The following is a 20,899-nucleotide window of genomic DNA, read 5'->3' on the forward strand; positions in this document are numbered from 1 at the left end:
GGAGATAGGACTGTGCCCTGTCGGGTTTTGACTGAGTAACCTGTTCTCGCTGACTCCGCTTTGAGCACTGGGATCAGACTATGCAGTCTCCAGAGGTCCTTGCCAACCTTAATTATTCTGTGGTTCTGTGACTCATGATTTCTTAATGTGACCCAGAGGGTAGATCGGTGCACTTCTCTAATCAACAGCCAAATCAGCTTCTCTAACCAAGAAGAGAAAAGGAAACGTGGATGCATATCCCCTAGAAATGATCTTCTTCGGCAGTCAAATGCACTGATCTGAGGAAAGTTAGTGGCATGGCAGGCCTCCAGTCTAATACTGTCAGGGTCAACTCTAGTACTGACTCATGTTGTTGAGTGTAGCCTAGTTGGAGCAGAGTACGTTTTCTTTTCATGCACATGTGTTGGTTTTCCATGACTGGATTTTAATTTATTGTGTTTGGTGAAGGAAACCAGAAAAGGAGCATGCTGCAAGTTTCTTTATGCTAAATGCTGTCTGTAGAAAAGACTTTTAAGAGAATGAGCCATCCTGCCCAGACATTCCAGTCAGAAAGCATCTTTGCTTTTCTGTGAAAGGAAGGCTGATCTTGTTCACTTCATGTGGTCATTTGTCCTTGAAGCGTGGTACATCTGTGGAGAGCACACCCAAAACTTGTTGAGCTGACTTGAGGTAGGATTGAAATGGCTGTGGACACAAGCTGGTGTGTGATGTTTAGTTGTTAGGTGAAAAACAAAGCCACCTTAGATAATGGATTGAGTTTGTTTGCAGGTGTTTTGCATCCACATCTGCTTTGTTGCAAGTAGCTGTTGCAGTGTTGTCAACTTCTCTTACAGGTTACCTACACTGCTTTAAATTCTTCCAGGGAAAACAGCATTTAATATCAAGGTAGCCATCTTGTTGGCCATTTTGATTAGGCTTTACCTTGCTACTAATTTACTTGTGTAAGCTGGTGTTAGTGTAATATGTGGTATAAGTATTATGCTAGAAGTGCTAGAAGTGAACTGCCTAGTCCTCTAGAATGGAGCTATGTGGAAGTCTGCTTAGATATGGACACACAGAGGCAGTAATGCTATGTTAAGTACAAGGAGAAATGTGTGAGTACCATTAGTGTTGTCTTCAGTGTGTTTTGTGAGCTACTGAAGTAGCTAAATGTTGAGCAACCTTAGGATTACACCCTATACAGAGGTGAGATCTGAGACCCTCCAAGGGGGGTCCAAACTGGCAGCCTGTTTTCTTCAAAGGTAGCAATTATAATGGGAAGAGGGACACTCAAAAGCACTTGAACAGGCAGCAATCCAAACTTGTTGTGGTTTAATCCCAGCCAGCAGCTAGGACCACGCAGCTGCTCACTCTCCCTCCCCTGCTGCCTACAAGGGAGGTGGGGAAGAGAATCAAAAAGGAGGGGAGAAAGTCATGAGTTGGGATGAGAATAGTTTAATAAGACAGCAAAAGAAGATAAAATGATTTTTTATATATACACATTAATATTATGACTAATAACTATACTATTTTATATATACACACACACACAATAAGGGATGCACAAGGCAATGCCCACAAACACCAGTTCCGTACAGCTGATCCTGGAAGACTGAACATCTAAACAGCAGTTTGCACTTGAACCAAGATCGTGCCAAACAGCCAGTTCCAGAGAGAAAAGCCCTCTGGTCTCAAGCAGTCCATCCTGGAAAGAGAGAAAAAGGCCCCCTAATGAGCCAGAAAAGCTGCCTCCAGCTATATATGGAATGTGACGCTAATGGTAGGGAATATCTCATTGGCCAGTCTGGAAAAAAAAAAATGAACTTTGTTCCAGGGAAGATTTACTCTTTCCTATGAGAAGTTTAGTGTGTTAGTCCATTATTCTCGTACAAAATCCAAAACAAAAGACCATGCTAACTACTAAAAAGATTCTAGCTACTATGAAAAAATTAACTCTCTCCCAGCAAAACCAGCACAAAACTACAGAAGGGACCACCTCGTGTATCCAGTGAACAATACCGTATTATGCTTGTTGAAGACATAGCTTCAGATTTCTTACAGATAGATGCTGTAAACTTGTTACTGTTTTGTTCTCTGTTTCTTGAAGATATTGGCACATCTCAACCTATGGCTGTTTATAAATGTGCCAACAACTCTGAACTGAAGTAATATGCATGTATAAACACTGATCTTTCTGTTAAATTTGAGACCCTACTGATATGCTTAATATCTGTATTACTGTCAGATCAGAGGGGTTAACCAGGAGACTAGTGGACATGAAGTCACCGTTACATGGCGTATACAGAAAAGGGAAAACCAAGCTCATTCAAGGTGAGGTTAGAGCGCAGTCCTCAATCAACTACACTGTTGATATATTTTAGGTATTTTAAAGAGCAATTCAAAGACAAATGAAGTAATTTTTCTTGTTTTGGGATTACGGACTCCTGGGCAATATGTTACATGCTCAGAGCACTAGAACAGTACTTATCCCTTAAATTCCCTGATGTAGTTTGGTGAACTGATTATACCTGTGTAGCCTGTAGTCGTCTTACATTCCTTTATTAGCTGTGGGGACACAGATGTGGCATAAATTGCTTGAAGGATTTATTTCAATAGCATATCTATGCCTTAGGGGGAAACAACATTCACATTTTATTTTCCAAAGTAAACAACGTGCAGGAGTGTACCAGCAGTTTTTAGTATGCTGCTTCTGCACCCTGCACCAAAAGCATAATTGTATTGAATTTGTATGAACCTATTTCCTGTATTTCCAAACAAACACTCAACAGCACTGGTTTTTTTCAGCCCTACACACATAGGCAAAATTCTGGAAGTCTGAATTGTGGAAGTCTATTGCCGCCTTCAGCTTTCAAGTCTGTGATTCTTTGAAGTAGAGGAAGAAGCAAAATTTCATCTGTTCTGCCAAGGAAACGCTGTTTCAAATGACTGGGGTCACCTCCCTCACACTTCTTCCCACCCTGCGAAACATATGCGTCAGTAAGACGACAGGCGGTTACAGAAACGGCTACAATATCAGCTACTCTGGCAGAAAATTCATTTTTGTGCAGCCAGAGCCCTTGAAAGCTGATAATTTTGCACAGCATTATGAACCTTCAATAAAGCTCTTTTGCAATGCATGCATATTTGCAGTCATGGTTAAGTTCACTTAACTCTGGCTTGGCCTATTAATTGTGCATATATTGTCCTGTCCACATATGTACAGTAACATCAAAGTGCTGGAATATTTTGGAGGCAAATCCTAGGATGTGATCTGCTCCTTTTCAGTCTCAGAAAACTGTTATTAATAAACTAAGGCTTAATTGTCTTGGCTTTTCTCACAAGTGAGCGCTCTAGAACCCCATTTCTTTGATTTCAAACACCGAGTTGCAGTCTAAAAGCTAACACACGTTTTTATGTCACTATCAGAGCTGTTCTGTGCTATTTATTATGTTGTTAGAAGTGAGTCAAGAAGTAAGGGAGACTGGAAGAGCTGATGACAAGTTGTTTGTTAGTTTGCCTGTGGGAGGCAGGACTGTATATACTTCTGTGTGAAGCTTTATTAGTCTCCTGACCAGTGACATTAATACTGCATCTCATTTCTGGAGAGACTGCTGCATCTAACCATCGTATTTGTTTCTTTCACAATTGCATCATATGGATTTCTCATAACCCTTGACACTCTTGTTTCATCCTACTTCTGTTCCTCTAGTGTTTGAGGTCAGTTTCCCATGTTGTGATACTTTTGTTTCTTTGCTAGGAAGCAAAGTATCCTGAAGAGTCTATTGTCCCCACAAGAAGCTCACCCAGATATGAACACAAGACACTTCTTTGCTAATGAATATGCTGTGAAGCATTGATAGCTCTATGTGGGGCATCATATCGTCTACTAAATGCATCATGCTTGCATCACATATACATGAAAGGCTACTTATAGCTGATGCTTTTCAGTTGGGACAATGAATGAGGCTTGGATTTCAGATGAGTACTGCACTTCAGAGCATCTACCTTGGGAACAGAAAATACTAAATTGTGTTTAAAACAGAAAGGAATTAGTTTTACTGGGAAAGGTTACTGCTCCTGTTCTTTGAGAATGAGGGGTGTGCTGCTACTACTTTGAGACTTAGCTATTTTCTGTAGAAAGAACTAGGATTTATGGGATACAAATGAAATTAAATTCAATAGCATAAAAGCAAGAATGAGAAAATCTGGTGTCCTTTCATTTGGAAATGACCAAGAAAGGCGAAATAGTGATCCCCTGTGATCAGTGAATACAATGAAATGTATATTAGAACTGAGTTGTAGTTGTGTAAGAGGCCAAAGCAACCCCAGAATTGTCAGGAGAGGGGTTGTACCCTACAGAACATATCCTATTATGCCAAACTCTTTTGAGAACTCATCTGGCCAAATGCACTATACAGCTGTAGTGCTTCATGAGATTATACACCCACCCCAAACCCAACGATGCAGTCCTCCTATTTGGGAGGCACAGGAAAAGAGTGCCTGTCTTAGACTAGAAGAGCTTGATTTAGCCTCAGTATAGTGAAGATCAAGAAGGAATGTGGCATCTGCCTATAAATATATGTAGGAAGGGAGGGAAAGCTAATGCATAGGTCAGTATCCTCACAGGAACAAAGAGGTATAAACTTGGCCTGGAAAATAAAAGAAAGTTATTGATCGTAAAAACAACTGAATTCAGGAAGAAACTTCTGAGGTGATCACAGGGATGGGACAAAAAGTGTTACTAGCCTCAGTTGCTACAGCTTGCTGTGATTCAGGAAATTGCTAATTTGTGTCAGCTTCAGATCTGTCTATCTGCATTTTGATCTTCCAAATGAACCTTCTCTGTTTATACCCCATAGTTACAGAACATAGTTCAGTAGTTACCCTGGAAAGTGTATGCCCAGTCAGTGGTGTCAGACAGGGAAGGGAAATTATAAGCCATATCACTTTCAGAATGACTAGAAAACTAAGGATGTTCTAAAAGTGGGAGGCTAAAAGCAAACATTGCTTTTCCATTGTGGCTACTCCAAGTATTTGAAGATCCAGATGTCAAAGAGTTTTCTAGTCTACCCCATGGAACAGGAAATGTTTAATTACAGTTACCCACATCTCTTGTGTCCATGGAGCAAAGACTACTGTGGTAATTTCTGGGGTGTATGTATGGGGAAGGACAGGGGAATGGAGAGAGTAGGCATATAGGTTCCACTGGTGTCCTCCAGTGTAATCAGAAACAGATGCTTTACATTTCTCAGTTTTCAAATTGGAGAAAAACAAGCCTTCTTAATAGCAGCATATGCATCTGTTAGGATAAACTAACGGAAAATATAGGAATAATTGTTTAATACTAGTGGGCAACTGGAAGGAGAGTGTTTTCCAGATGTTGAAGGCCCCTGGTTGTTCTCTCTGGAGAAGAACTTACAGTTAAGGCTGTGGTCTGCTCTGCAGGAGCACCATGTAGATTTCCAGGAAGGCAACTGCTGCCGTGCTGAGGTTCTGGTACCACTGCTGGTCATCCCTAGCTTGCAGAGCCATGCTGTGCTACCAGTCCATGCTGACTGAGCCTGAAAGCACCAGCTGAATGAAGCTGAAGGAAATATTTCTTAATTTCTCTTGTGCCACTTCTTGCTGCATTGGTCTGGCTAGTGCTCAAATACCAGATGGAAGATGGTGTTATGAAATAAGGGATTATGGAACTTACTCAGTTTGAGCCCAGGGTCTGGAACTGAGTCATCTGCCAGTAAAAGTCCTGGAGTGCCCTACAAGACAAATTCCAGCCTGCAAGCAGCATAGTGGCAAAGCATCATTGCTGTCAAACCATGCTGGATGTTTCACGTTGTTGCACAGTGGAATAGTTCCCTGTGACCACTGAGACCTTTAACCGTGAGTTATTAAAGAGGTATGTGTAGAGGTATTGCACAAAAGGTGGTTGCAGGCCCTTTGTATTAAGTGAAGGGGGTTCTTGTGTCTGCCCTTAGAGCAACATTCTCTGACGGATAGCTAGGCGGTTCAGCTAAGGGTGTCTGCCTCAGACCTCCAGATATCCTTGCAGAGGAATGGCCTGTGTCCAAAGGAGGATGGAATTAAAAAGGCTAGACAGAAATGTCCTTGAGGATGAAAGGCAAAGAGAGAAGCTTTTATGTGTGCTCTCTACTAGGAACAAATTCTGCTGAATGGCATCCTTACACTTAGATTGGATTAAATCTCTGACTAATTCGTACCAAGTCTTTTCATGTCCCCACCAGTGCAGCTGTATTTGAGCAGACTGGTGATGTCTGCCTTTGGAAGTGATGACTGCCATCTTATTTCAGAAACTGCTTGCCAAAGCCTCAGGGAGAGGAGTGTAAATCACAGAACCACCTCCACCTCTTTCCTGTGTAACTGATTTCCTAACAGATTTTCATTTGCTCAAGGCACTGAGCTTGGCATGGTCTTTGCTGCGAGAGGCTGCTGGAGGGGAATTGCTATCTGGCTGGTTGAAACTGTTTCAGTATTTACTGCGAGTCAAATGTCCAGCCAAGTGGGGAACATACTGCCTGGTTTCTATTTTTAAGCTGTGTAACAGTATGTGCAAATGGTATGAATTTATGTCCAGAGTTGAAAGTTTGATGTTACAAGTTCTGTGTTTGCAATCTTCTACCTATAATCTGCATTATTTTTCAAGACTGTGATTTGTTTTATAGCATGAGAAAACATAACTTTTTATTCTACCCCTTTGACATAGTTTATCCAAAATATTAAACAGGTTATTTGCTTACAATATAATCCTGACTCCTGGTAAAAGCTTTCCATGTACGTATGAGGAAAATAAATGATGGGAAGCATTAGATGCACAGAATTGTGTAATAGAGATGAATTTTCATTAAGCTGCTAATTTTGATTAGTTCTCATTGGACAGCCTCACAGTGAAGTTTCTTAGTTGTTAAGGGTTGGATTTTGCTTTGCTTTTAAAAATTATTAATTTTACTAAATATTGTGGAGTGTACCAGAGTCAAAGGGTAGGTATTCTTATCTTTAGAAGAGGGAAGATTTGTCAATGGTTAATACTAAACTAGGTTTAAGATACTGTCAGATTAAGAACTCCAAGATTTAAGTAATAGAGTGCTTTGGGCTAGGGTAGAGATTTTTTTTTTTGCCCCTTTGAGAATTAAAAAAAAAGCTGCAGGAATTCAGCCTGCATCAGGTTATAGAGGAGGTTTGAGAGACCTGTGGAATAGACCTCAATTAAATGATCTAATTTATGAAATTAAAGTTGTAGGATTATTGTGTGTGTGTTTTCTTCCTGTCATCTAATGAATTGGGCTGGGCTTTAGCACTGTGTCTGTTGAAAGTGCTCAGTATAGTTTCTGTTATATAGAAGCCCCGTGCCCTGAGAGTCTAGGCAAATAAGTTCTACCATAAAAAGGAAATGTTGCTTCATGCTGAATCTGCCAGTCATTAAAAAAAAAAAGAAAATTCAAAACATGATGGAAACTGGTTTCTGTCTCGTTCCCTTCAAACCCTGCTTTATCTATTCAAACTCTGTTCAGTCAGTAGGACTCTTGCTGAGGTATGTCATCTTCTGCCCTTGCAAAATGAAATGAAATTGCTTAATTGTATAATATGCTCTGATCTAGTGACTAATGTGGGAGGACAGTACAGGCCTGTGGTGGCCTGAGGAGCATCAAGAAGCAGCCTGCTGCATCTACCGTAGATTGAGTTCCTTGCCATTGCCATTTCTGGTTTTAGATATTTAGAGAGACTATATAGCACACATTTTCATGCACATTTTTTAAGGAGAAAGGAAGGCTAGTCATAGTGATTTGAGCTACCTGGGTAGGGTACACCCATCAATGGTTATAAACACTCTGGGATTTTCTTTGGCAGCAGTGAACCTTGAGGGGGTTGGCCTGCTAGTGGAGCTTGGGTCTGTTTGCCATGCATGGGTTGGGGCAGTGTCAGATTGGGGCATATGATAGCTGGGAGATAGAGTGCCAGATATATAAACAGTGACAAGTGAAGGTGTATGGCAGGTAGTGACTGAGGTGCTGGTCATTATCTCCAGACAAATCCTCAAGATGCTGTTCCTGGTTGAATCTTTCCGGTTAAGAGTGAGGAGGTGGCAGTTCTGGAGGTCTGGGTTTAAGGTCCAATTTCTTAGGTGTATTTTGAGCTCTGCGTGTATATTTTACCTGGCAATTATAAAGGCTAAGGTTGTAGCATGATCCCAGCCCTTCCTGGATTTTTCCTAGAATAAAGCCTGGGGTTTGTTTTGTTTTTAAAGTTCAACAGTCTCTAAATGAAGTGGTTTGTGGGTTGGAGAAATCTTTATGGCTCTCTTATTCAAATGTCTGTTTACTTAGTTTCTTGGCTCCCAAAAGTGTCTTGCAAGATCTGTGTTAGAAAAAAAAAATCTAGAAGTTTTAAGTCTCTCTGCATTCCATATTCTCCACAGAAACAGGATATACGTCCATTAAATAGTCTATTTTATCTGCTCTGTGCAATGTACTCAATTTGTGATACCGTAGCTAGTTGACTGTGTGTGGAGGGTGGAATTATTTATCTTTTAATCCTGTTTTCTAACTCCCTTCGAGGAAGTGCCTGCCTCTTTTCCACACCCATAAAAGCTGAGAGTTGGAAGCAGCACAAATAAAACTTGCTTTCCCATATACATTTTTAATGTCTGTAACTGGAATATTGGTTCTTTGTTTTGTGAGAGTCTGGTATTGGAGTTACAAGTCCAGGCAGCCATCTGCCTTGATTAGAATAAATGCTGGCACGAATGACCAGTCTTTGAGTTTGCCTCTGAGGTGTTAAGATGTTTCTCTCCATGATCCATATGAAGGTGGCTTTGATAAGTTAAGCATAGTTTGAGCCCTATGTTTCTATGTGACTAAGTAATCTTTGACTTGTGTAAGACAATTAGGTAATAAAAGGGAGAACTGAAGTCTGTAAGTGGAGAAAAGTGCATATAATAGAAGGCAAGCACATGCTACATTAGATGCTGGACTTATTCACTTTCCAGGTATCATGAACTGTTTTATGGGCTCTTTAAAGAATGGTAATTTTTTCCCTTTTGTCACTTGCTGATCATATGATTGTATCTGTTTCTTTGTCCTTGTTGGTTATCTTCCCTGCATTAACTTTTGTGATTGTTGCAGTCTGTATTTTGGTAACAGGTTCTTACAGGTAAAAGGCTTCACTTACATAAATTTTTAAAGATGTGTTCATGTGAGTTTCATTACCTTCTTTTAGGAGATTTCACCTTTTTTTTTTTTTTTTCTTCTTAATATAAGTAAGGAAACAGTTTGTTTCCTTCCTCTCTGCAGCAATTTTGAATATATTTGAAGACTTAATATATCTACTCACCAAACAATCCTGATTTTTTCAGCCATTTCTTGTAGGTCATGTTTTCTGGACCTGGCACTGGCACTGGATGCTGTATTGCATTTGAAATCTTCCTAGCACCAAGTGGGATTACTTCATATGTCAAACACATGACACCCCTGTTTATATGTCCCAGTTTGACATATGACCTTTTTGCAGTTTATTTTCTCACTGTTTTGTGGAATGACTTGATGGCTTTGAGTGATAAGTGTTCTGGCAGAACCTGAAGGCCTCAGAGGACTCGGCTCACTGGGCTGCAGAGGTCATTATTGTGTGTTTGTAGCTTCCGGTGTTCGTTCTGCTAAAAATTTCTAATTGGGTCAGAACAATGCTCTTGTTCTCCAACGTTCAGTAAAGCCTTCCTGAAAACCTCCTTTTCTTGTGGCATAGCATGTAGTCTCAGAGAGATTAATCTAACTGTGTCCTGTATGATGTCAAAAGCTGGTATGTCTTGCTGTGCTAAGGCGACTGACTTGTTTTATCCCCATTTGAAGTACTAAAAAGAAAGTTTTCTGAAAGTGTGGCTCTGTGTTCCATCTTTTTGCCCTGTTAAGTGGTAGGGTCAGAAGCCTCCATGTGCTTCAGCCTGGAAGTGAAGTTACCTTCACCTAGCATGAAGTGATTGTACACTTACCTTAGATGTGCGATGTGTGTTGCTCATCAGAAAACACCCACAGTCTGACTGCATACAGGTGTGGGGTATGGTCTTCATGGGATATGCTTATAGACTAAGGACTTCTTATATGGAAACAGCCGGATTTGTGTTTTCAGGACTTGTGTTTTCTCAGGAGGATTGTGGGAGATGCGTGGGTTTCACTACCCAGATAACAAATGGAGCCTTTGCTGTCAGATCTCATTGGGTTTTGGGAGACCTGTAAAGGGCAGTGTTGCTCATGCGACTTGCTGCGTTAATGGCCACGCTCCAAAAAGTTGGTTGTGAGGGCTGTGATTCTAGTAGGATGTATTACTTTTTACCATTGGAATAAAAGCACTTTTACTTCTTTGAGGAGTAAATTGTCTTTTGCTGTACATGTAGGGTACAGTGTGTTTCTTTACAGCACGATGACAGATCTAAGATGTAAAGAATGTCCCCAGCTTCCCAAACACGCAGCTAGTGAGTTTGTGCTAGGTGAGAAGGGATCACTGAATTGGTTACTGGTTGCCCAATGTGAAAATTTAGGGATCTCCCTAGTAAATGGCTGTGTCAGGCATTTAAGCTAGTAGTTTTTGTTGAAGCTTGTCTTACAATATGACAGCTATCCAGATGGACTGCTATTCCCTTTTCATTTTACAAGGGGGCAGCTACTTTTTCCTGGGTATAATTTCCTTTTTTCCTTCCAAATAAGAGAGACGCTCTGTTTCTTGGTCTCTGTGTTGATGTTCATTCAGTGTAGGGACTCTACTGTGATCAAAGAGTTGTGTATGACAGAGCAGCATAAATGTGTGTTGAATTAATATTAATAAAAGTTTTTATTTTGTAGGTCTAATGTTTTCATTACTCATGTTGTGGCACTTAAGAAATGTTTAGTAATAAACAATGTACTCATTTCTCTTCAGTACCTTGATATGAATTTGGGAACCAAAATATCATCTGTAACTGCTTCTGTAGTTGTATGTTTCCATATTCTTAGATATAATTTGCATTTATTTTCAAATCACTGCTGGATTGAGTTTTTATTTATTTGAGAATTATACGCACTGTGTGTGTATGTGCTTTGATCTCCTGCCTAAGAATGGGTTCTTGTATTTGCAATCAGGTTCATATTTGGTCTCTCTCTCTTGCACTTTTGTCCTAGGCTGGGAAGGAGGGTAGACAGGAAAGAGGTCTTTTGAGAGTCTTTCGAGACCCAAAAGACTCACTTCTATATGGTAGACAGAAGCTCACCAAATCAGGTTTGATAAGTGTATTAAAACACAAACATCTTTTTGCCAGCATATTTCCTTGTGTGTTGAATTTTATGAATGGCTGCAGATCTAAATACCATCTTAACACATACTGTGGACAATTCTGACATTCTTTTTTTCCATCTGGTATAAAAGGGAAGCTGCAAACAATGGCAACCACGCCTTTGTCCTCTTGCTTTCCCATTCTTTGTCTGCATAAAATGAAGCTAAAATAACTGCCAGTTTTTGCATTAGCTTTTCTTATAAAAATTGTCCTCTTTTTTGCCATTAGTTCCACAGTCTTACTGCTGCCTTAAAGCTGGAGTCTTTGATACCTGTGATCACTTAGAAAGTCATGAACATATTGTAGCAAGGTCCATTTCTTTAGTTTTAGCTAAAATTAAAATAAATCAGATCCTGGAAATGAAAAAAGAGCTTTTTCATTTGTTGGAATAAAGCCTTTTTTTAGTATGGTTTCCTAAAGAAGAGAGGTTTACGGGATTGAGCCATTTGTCCATCTGCTTTTCAGTTCATCCTTAATAACTTTTCATCAATTTCATCCAGATTTGACGGGGAATCAAAATCTCAAAGGTAATTGATTTCCTACAAGAAAACTAGAGGCTGGGTGGAGAGAGACAAAAATATGCCTCCCCACTGTCTGCAACATAAGCTTAACAATAATCTGTGTTTAGGCTTTTGCTAGCCAACTTGCAAGTGTATACTGGCTGCCTTAGCACTGCAGTAATCTCAGTGTTTCCAGAGCATGTTAGTAAGTCTTGCTTAGGCAGAAGCTGAGGGGCCATGAAAGGGAGACGAGGGCACAGGGAATGTTGCTGGGAAACTGGAAATTTTAGGGAAAGGATGGAATCAATGGAAACTGGGGCTACTTGAGCTATCAATATTTTTGTGATTGATGGACCAGCTTGCCTTCAGATTCCATGTGGTACTGCAGTTAGTTGATCTCTGACTTCTCAGAGATTTGACTGTCAAGGATGCATCTGTGGTGTTTGGCTGGCTGGGAAATAACCAGAATATGATATTTATACTGTGCTCAGAGAAACTCAGCATTCTGAAGCAGAGCTGGGTAGTTACTGTGGCAAATGTTTTATTCATTCAAAATGCTGTTTTAAGCTAGACAGAAAAAGCTGTGAGTTTAGATGGAATCAAGTCAATATTTTACACCTGAAAAAAATGGAGAAGAATGCTGGAAAATACATTCCCATAATATATTTTTTTCCTAGGCTTAAATCATTAGTCGAATGAGCACTTTTAAGAAAAACAGCATGGAAAATGTAGTGGGGATGATTCCTATAATAGATGTTTATTTATCTGGAATAGAGGAACCCTGCATTTGTAACACTTTCTGCAGGAACTTGAATTTGTACAGCCAAATTCAGTATGTGTATCATGTGCAAAATCTCTTCCTATCTCTTGCATTTGACAGAAGTAGGGCACTGGATTTTCTTTCTTGTATGTGCGTGGGGTAAAATATTCATACTCCTGCATCTGTGGTGACTGTGGGAAGGAACCACCACCTGGAATTATTAGTTGGTTTCTTTTGTCCCGTGCAAGCAGTGGAGATCCTGAGCGTATTTGCAGGCATGAGTCAGTAACAACCTCATGCTATTGTTGTAAATAGCAACACAAACACTGTTCTCGCATGCATTTTTCCACGGGCTTTGTCTTTCTCTTCCAGTGTTTCAGCCAAGGAATTTACAGAGCTTCTGAGTCAGCAATCAGCTGCCTCGAGACAAAACATGCAGGATACTGCAGACTTGCACAATAGCCAGCAAGGCATACAAATACCCTGGAAACCTGGCAAATAATTCTTGCCTGCCCTTGCTTTGCCTCCTGTAATTTCCATGTGCTGCGACGTGTTGCTCTTGGGTTCCAAGGGCTTTGGGTGTTTACATCGAGAGTGCAGAGTTCTGGGAAGTGACTAATAGCGGTGACTGAAGCCTCCGTTTTTGACCTGTGGGCATAACTGACTTCACAGCCTGCATGAAACGAGATGTTGGCAGAACTGCCGTATTAATGTGCTGCTTAAGTTGCGTTGCGTAAAATGACCTGCTTTTTCACATTTGTCTCCTGGCTTGGCAAACGTTGAACACAAAGCAGTAAGTTCCTAGAATGAAAGCAGGTTGGATTTTAACTTTGGGATCTCTCTGAGCAATGCAGAACTGGTGTTGCTTCACTCCTTTGGTGAAAGAGTACAATATAAGCAAGAATAAGAAATGGAACCTATGTTGTCCTTACATGAGGATATATCAGTAATGGACTGTGGACTAACAGACTTTAATTGGCACTGAATTTAGGTCATATAACTTTTATTACTTTTTCTTAGGAAGTGTCAGTCACCAGAAGCTCTGGCGTAAAGTGAGTGTTTGGGTGGTAGAATGGGGTTCAAGAGGTGGGGGAAACATACCACAAACTAGTATTCAGCTTTCGATGCTGTGCTGATTAATGAGGCATACGACTTTAGACAGTAGGTATTTTATTGTATCTTTATTACACAGAAACACTGAAATTACTCCGTCATCATAAGAGGTGATTTGTTGGAGTTCTGTAACATTCTTCTTGAGAACAGATGAGGAGGCACAGACTTAAAGCACAATGTCTTAGACCTCTGTGATGGTGCAGTGGTTACCCTGAGATGCAAGTCTGGAGCACGTTTCCAGCTTCATAACAGTGAAGTTCAGATTAAAAATAAGGAAAGCCATTAGTTCCATCCTGCTTAGTGAGCAGTACTGTTATGGATGTGGCATCAGTATCAGCCAGTTAGAAAAATAGCTTCAATTGTATTGCGTCCTCCAAGGCAGTTGTCCTAATAAAGTCAGAATCACATTCTCTGGTATAACCCATTGTTGTTCTCTGGCTTCTGTAGGAAACTATTTTTATTTTTGATAATAAACCATTTGTAGTTGTGTGTAAAGGTTTCCAGGTCTCCTTTGCCATTTCTAAATGTAAGCAATAAATACCATGTTAGGGTGAAATGCAGGAGTACCCACATAAACTGCTGCAGAGCTGTCATGTGGGAGGGGAAGAGACATGAGCTGTAATGTTTGACTTGGCTTCCTGTCTGCTGGAAGCAGGAAAAGAGCTGGTGAGAATCTAAAACGTTTTATCCGAGTCCACATATTTCCTTTTTTACCTTAATACCCTTTGCAAAAAAAACACAGGACAAAAAGCACCTCAGAAATGTTTTCACTTCCGTAGTTCCCGTATATGTTCCCATGTTGCCCTCCTATCTGAAGACAAACAGAACTATTCTTTCTTAGAGAGCAATCTTTTATATGTATGTACTTACTGTTATGTATAAAAAGAAGAAAGAGATTTATTATATATAAAAGAAAGAAATCTGCTATTTGCGATCCAAACAATTCATTCTGTAGGTCTGCAGGTTACTTCTGAGGGATGCCAGAAAAGCATAAATTGTCCTGAGTTGGAAGGGACCCACAAGGATCATAGAGTCCAACTCCCGTCCCTGCACAGGACAACCCCACAGTTCACACCATGTGTCTGAGGGCTTGTCCAGTCTCTTCTTGAACACTGTCAGGCTTGGGGCCGTGACACCTCCCTGGGGAGCCTGTTCCAGTGCTCCACCACCCTCTGGGTGAAGAACCTTCTCCTAATGTCCAACCTAAACCTCCCCTGGCACATCTTCCTGACATTCCCTTGGGTTCTGTCATTGGTCACCAGAGATAAGAGCTCAGCGCCTGCCGCTCCTCCTCCCCTTGTGAGGAAGCTGTAGCCACCATGAGGTCTCCCCTCACTCTCCTCTTCTCCAGCAACTAAAGGTAGCAGACCTCCAATTACCATATTAATTCTCTTGAGGACCCCAGCTACCACCTAAAACTATGTAGGGACCTGCATATAAAAAAAATTGAAAACCACAGAAGAGAGGAACTAGTAAGAGAATCCCACGAGGGTAACGCACCAGCCACATTTCACTCTTACATTGCTTAGTAACTGAGAGAGGAATATACATTTAGACTCTATGTAAGGAAAATGTTTATGTTGCTTGATGCAACTCAGGCATTTTTTTCAATCTTGTCTTCTTTTCTTAAGCATTTGATTGCTATTAGCACATTTAACTTCTTTCTAGGATTGCAATAGCCATCGTTGGGTTTGTTATGTCACTGTACCAAAGTCGTGTTTGCAAGGACTCTGACAGAGATACCCGCTTGTGCTATGCCGTCCTCTTTCCTCTTCCCTATTTGTCATGAGCACAGACACGTCTGTTTTGAAAGAAAGAACCCAAACTTATTTTACTGGTGGAACAGCAACTCCTGAAGTACTTTGTGGTAGTAGTACTTTGAAGATCAGCACAAAACTGTTGCTGTGGTGTTAACCTCTGCCTGCTTCCAAACATTACATAACATCTGCCAGCTTACTTGTAACTTCTCTGCTGTTCGTGTGAAATGAGTTATGTTAAAACTTACAAGGGACTGTCTCAGGTAAAGTATTTTGTGATTTAACAGAGGTGAGATGTCTCACTGCCTGCAGTAAGACTCCATGAGCTTTGGAATGCTCTTCTTCAAGTCAGCTTGGGCAGGACTTGTTGGGGTATTGATCAATTTACTCATTTTGTACTGAGAATCTGGGCTTTCAGTTCAGCAGGCTGAGATGAAATTTTGGGAAAGCAAAAAAAAAAAAAAAACACAAGCTTAGTTACATTTTCTTCTTTTTATTTTATAGGTTAATAATGCTGATAAGCCAGAGGTGAAAGTGGCTCAGCAGAGCAACATCAGGAAATCTGGCAGACTGGAAGAGAACAGCTGCCCTCCAGGGCAGCTGCGAAGTGTGAAGCATGGAGGAAAGTAAGAATGATAAGGTGAACCAGGCTCATGTTCTCTTCGACAGATTTGTCCAGGCTTCAACCTGCAAGGGGACTCTCAAGGCTTTCCAAGAGCTCTGTGACTACCTAGAACTAAAGCCCAAGGACTATCGTTCTTTCTATCACAAACTCAAGTCCAAGCTCAATTATTGGAAAGCCAAAGCCTTGTGGGCCAAATTGGATAAAAGAGGCAGTCATAAGGACTATAAGAAGGGGAAAGCATGCGCCAACACGAAGGTAAGGAAAATTATTCTATCCAAGAGATGTATTCATAGGAGTCAACACAACTATTACCCATTATGTCTCTGGTATACACAATAAAAATATCTAGATGTAGAAAGATGTTTGCGTGATGTCAATATAAGCTCAGAGAAGGTTCAGGAATGTTCTCACACGTATTATTAGTAAGATAGTAGAAATTTGTTAGCATTTGTCTCTCAGTCAAAAATTGTGTTTGCTACTACCAAATTTGACTGCCCACCTGCACAGGGGAAGCTAAATGGAAATCCTTGGGAATTGCCAGAATATTTGTAATTTATTCAAAGGAAGCAGCCTGTGAAATTCCATGGCTTATGTTTTTGTGATATCAATACTATCAGGTGGAACTGAGCTAGAAGATCTTAATTGGTAAACCTTTAATCTTGGCAGGATTTTTTTTCCCGCTTTTTTACTAGACAGCTAACAGGGACATGACATTTTGTGTTGGAATCTAGATAAAAAATATGTATGTTTGGAATGTTCTAATTTTAATTTGAAAATTCTCATTACTCAGTCAAGGAAAGTGAACTTTCCTGCCAATTTGGTAAAATATCTAATTTATCATTATATAGAAAGTAATAACTTGTATTCTGTGTTTAGATCTAAAAAAAACCCCTAAAAATCCTGTGGAAACCCATACCAGTTCCTTTTAAAAGGGTGATATGTATGGTATTTACTGCAGGAATTCCTGCTTTTACACACATCTCCCAGATTTTTTTGTCTGAATTATTATGAAATGGTATTTATGTGCTGCACCCTTGTTGGACTGTACAGTATGAGCTTATTTATTTGTTTTGTTGTTACTGAAAGCAGTTCTTTATATCATTCATCCAAATGTGAATGGAATAGGCTATTTTTGCAAATAATCATACACTCTTCCTTTTTTAAAGAAAGGAATATAGTGCAGAATATGATAAAATTAGAACAAGATCCTGTCCTCCTTTGTTCAGGACAATAGATACTTTTATTTTCCTTGAATATTCAGCTTTTGGGAGAAGGAAAGACCTTAATTAATAGCAGGAATTAATGACTAATTCCTCAGTAGAGAACTGAGAGGGAAATGTATGCTCTTCAGGATATGTTAGTTATTTCATGTTTGTCAAATCAAGTTTGATTCCGAACTAGATACTAGAAAGTTACGTTATTTTCTTGACTGTTGATTCTATTTCAATTTCCAATGGCCATTTTTATATGGATGGTGTAATTTATAATTAATTACTACAATAACACTTGGAAAAATTACTAATGGAGCAAGATCTGCTTGCCCTAGGTCTTGTAAAAATAATGCTTCCTCATAAAGTTTGGAATTGGTACATCAGACTATAGATCACAGGTGCATATATGTTAACTTGGAAAACAATAAAACATTTGGGCAGTGTTGGTCATCATGATGGGCAGTAGCATCAGCATAAGAGGGACTTACAAAAAGATAACTGCAGTGATTTTTGTCTATATTTAAGAATAAACCTTCCAAGCACTATGGACATCATGGGTAAAAATTGAAAAGTGATTTTCTGAAAACTCTGCTGTACCTTCCATTCATTGGATGCAGGAATTGCTCTTATTTTGAATGAAACAGATGTGTAGAAGTGAAATAGAGTGTTAAGGGCTGTGAAATGAAGACAGGTGGCTTATGCTTTTTTGAGAAATAGAATGAGGTAGCTGTGGAAGAATGTAGAAGTATTGTGACTTACTTGAAGTAATAGACTAAAAAAGTGATTTTGCATCTGGGTTCTGCATGTGTCTTAGTCAGCAAGACTGCATTTGTTACCACTGAAGAAAAGGTTGCTTAAATAATAGAGATCCAACATGAAATAAGTGATTTAGTGGAAGAATTAGTGTATGACTTGGATATTGCTTGGTTATGAGGATGTAAATAAATAGATTTGAGTGGCGGCTAACATCCAACTATGAAAGACACTCAGAAAATTGTGACACTGATCTAGAAGGGAAATTAGAGCTCCATTTACTTATGTTGGGCTTGAAGCCAACAACTCAACAGCCATGAGGAGATGTCAGAAAGGTATGTATTTTAGATTGGGCAAAAAGTCGTCAACTCTACAGCACTGAGAAGCTCATTGAACCAGTGCTTATGAATGAGGTGATGTGAAGGCGAACTGTAGAGGAAGAAGAGAAAGCCAAACAGGCAAAGCCCTGAGGAAGCACTGTGGGGAGCTGGTGGTCAGAGGAGTGGGAAGAATGGGGGAAATCCTTCATGTAGTGCTTTGAAAGAATAGCTGGAGACATAGAGGAGTACTGAGTCTTAAAAGATATCAGAAAAGGGCATGCTTTGAAGAAATCTGTGTAGTCAACTGTCTATAAAACATCTCTTCAAGTGCATCCTGGGATCGATGTTTTAGTAAGAAGAGTTTGGTAGAGATTTTCTATGGCCCAAAAGTTTAGTGTATTTCATGCACCAAAGCCAAGCTGAAGAGAGTGTAGGGTGGAACTGGAAAAAGGGGATCAAGAGAGTGATTGCAAAGGTGACATGTGGTGATTTTGGAGATGAGATGTTGGTGACATGAGTGGAGAAGACTCATGACGTCATGCGTGACTCTTCCTCATTTAATGATGAGCAAGAAACCTCAGAACATGCTGGTGAAGATGTGAAGGACCAGATGGGTGGGAGGGGGGAAAGGTTGGGGCGGATGTGTCAGTGATCATGCTGAATTGGCCTCTACTAGAGGAAGCGGAGAGCTTATTGCATAGCTGCTCTCCTGTGTGCATGGCAAGGAGAAGAAGAAGAACAAAGGAAAAGAGGAAGAGGAGTGGAGGCCAGCAGGTGAGTCATTTGCCAGTGCCTCCAAGAAGCTGTTGGTGAGATGGTATATAGAAACAGAAGTGAAAAGAGTGGATGCTGAATGAGTTGAAGGTACTCTACCCCCACCTCAACCCAGAATTCAAAACATTTTGATTAGTGAAATTAGTTACTGGGAGGAAGTGAAATACAGTTTTAAAGAAATATTTTTTTTGTTAATATGTCTTAAAGTACATATGGCTATGATGATAAATAATTTTTGTATGCCATAGATATAAATGTTGTGGTTTTAATGTAAATAAATGATATATGTATGTATTATTTTTGTATTTTTTCATATGTTTCTGTTAATTACTTGTTTCCTTCCCCTAATAGCATCTGCCATTAAATATTTATGTAATTCATAATAGTTATGGCTATATCTTCAAAGTAGAGGCCTTCTGAGAACTGAATTATATCTGATTTGATATTTCCTATCTCAGTTTTATATTCCTAATGTTTAATGTAACTTGCAATGCAACTTGAAAAATTGGGCAGGGATGAAGAGCCATGACTGGAGTCGGGCAGTTAGTGCATCCCATGGACAGCATTGACCAGAATTCAGATAGTCAGGGCTCATGACAGCAAGACTTCGTTTTGCTGGGTTGTGCAAATGTAAATAGTTACAAATAGCACTCTCTCTTCATTGGTTATACAGATAATACAGTATTCCAGTTTGCCTTTAATGTTCCATTATCGGGGTGTTGTTACTGAAAGCTTGCTGTAATCTCTATGAAAGATCTTGAGCAAGAGGTGTTTCTGAGGGGTGAGACAGCTTTAGTGCACAGAGTTGCAGCAGTTGCTTGGAGTCATTGAGGGGAAAGGGAACAAGGAGCAACAGTAGCTGACTTTATTTACTTGGCTGTGCTTGGCATCTCGTATAGTTATAGTTATAGGGTATTGGAAGGTAGGCTTCTACGAGAGATCTGAAACTAGAAGAAGCATTAGAGGTGGAAGGGGGGGCAGAAGAAAAGATGCTTAAAACTTGCTGCGTTTTATAACCGCATAGTTTAATATTTTTGTGATGGTAAAAAAGTGGCACCTTTGACCATGAATTACTTCAGAGTATCATATATTTTACATCCAAAATATCTAGAGTCTTAAACATAGATGATGTTAATCACATCCTTGTTTGGGGGCAAGGGAGGAGGTTGTAGAGAAAAAAAAAAGTTGTTTTACATTTCTGTGACAATGTTACAGGTAGTGAATTTATAATTTGATTACACAGACCTGATTTTGAATAGTCTGATTGTAGTACAGTTCCTCTGTTGTTGTATACAGCATCATACCTACTTTATATGGGGGAAGTTATCATGGAATAAAAGTTATACAGCTCAATATGGTTTTGTTGCTTATTGAACACAGTCTCTTTGAAGCCTGTAGTTGTCATATGAGCAAATTATTACCTGGTTAAATATGGTGCACTCAGCCTATTTTCTTACAAGTTTTAAAAAAGAAAGACTGAGTGATGTCTGAGATGTTCTTGCCCACAACTAAACCAATATTGAATTGGAAGAATATATTAGATGCTAATTGATTATTCTTTTTAATAAATGACAAGTTGAACACCAGTTCAGTATACAAGTCTATTTTGGAATTGAATTGCTAGTAGCTCAGTGGTTGGGCTTGCCTTTTCTCCCATATGCCTTCAGGTTCCTGAAGCTACTAAAGAAGCAGTGCTATTGTATCCATTGCTTGTCTTCCCTCTAGGCTTGGACCTCTGACCTCAGATTTATGTGACTTTTTATTATAAACAGTAGTCTTTGAATTTACATGTCAAT

General features: G+C 39.7%; 1 protein-coding gene across 5 annotated transcripts in view; it reads left to right on the forward strand.

Annotated features, from left to right (window-relative positions):
- Nucleotides 1–20,899, forward strand: part of MICAL3 (microtubule associated monooxygenase, calponin and LIM domain containing 3) — a 150,978-nt gene that overhangs the window by 24,481 nt on the left and 105,598 nt on the right. For all 5 annotated transcript variants that reach the window (XM_080346275.1, XM_080346271.1, XM_080346273.1 and 2 more), the window contains exon 2: nt 15,925–16,300. In XM_080346275.1, coding sequence (XP_080202401.1) covers nt 16,037–16,300 — 264 coding nt within the window. In that variant the 5' untranslated portion in view covers nt 15,925–16,036. The remainder of the gene's footprint in view (nt 1–15,924; nt 16,301–20,899) is intronic.

Source organism: Nesoenas mayeri (assembly GCF_963082525.1).
Source record: "Nesoenas mayeri genome assembly, chromosome: 1".
In the NCBI taxonomy this organism is placed as follows: domain Eukaryota; kingdom Metazoa; phylum Chordata; class Aves; order Columbiformes; family Columbidae; genus Nesoenas; species Nesoenas mayeri.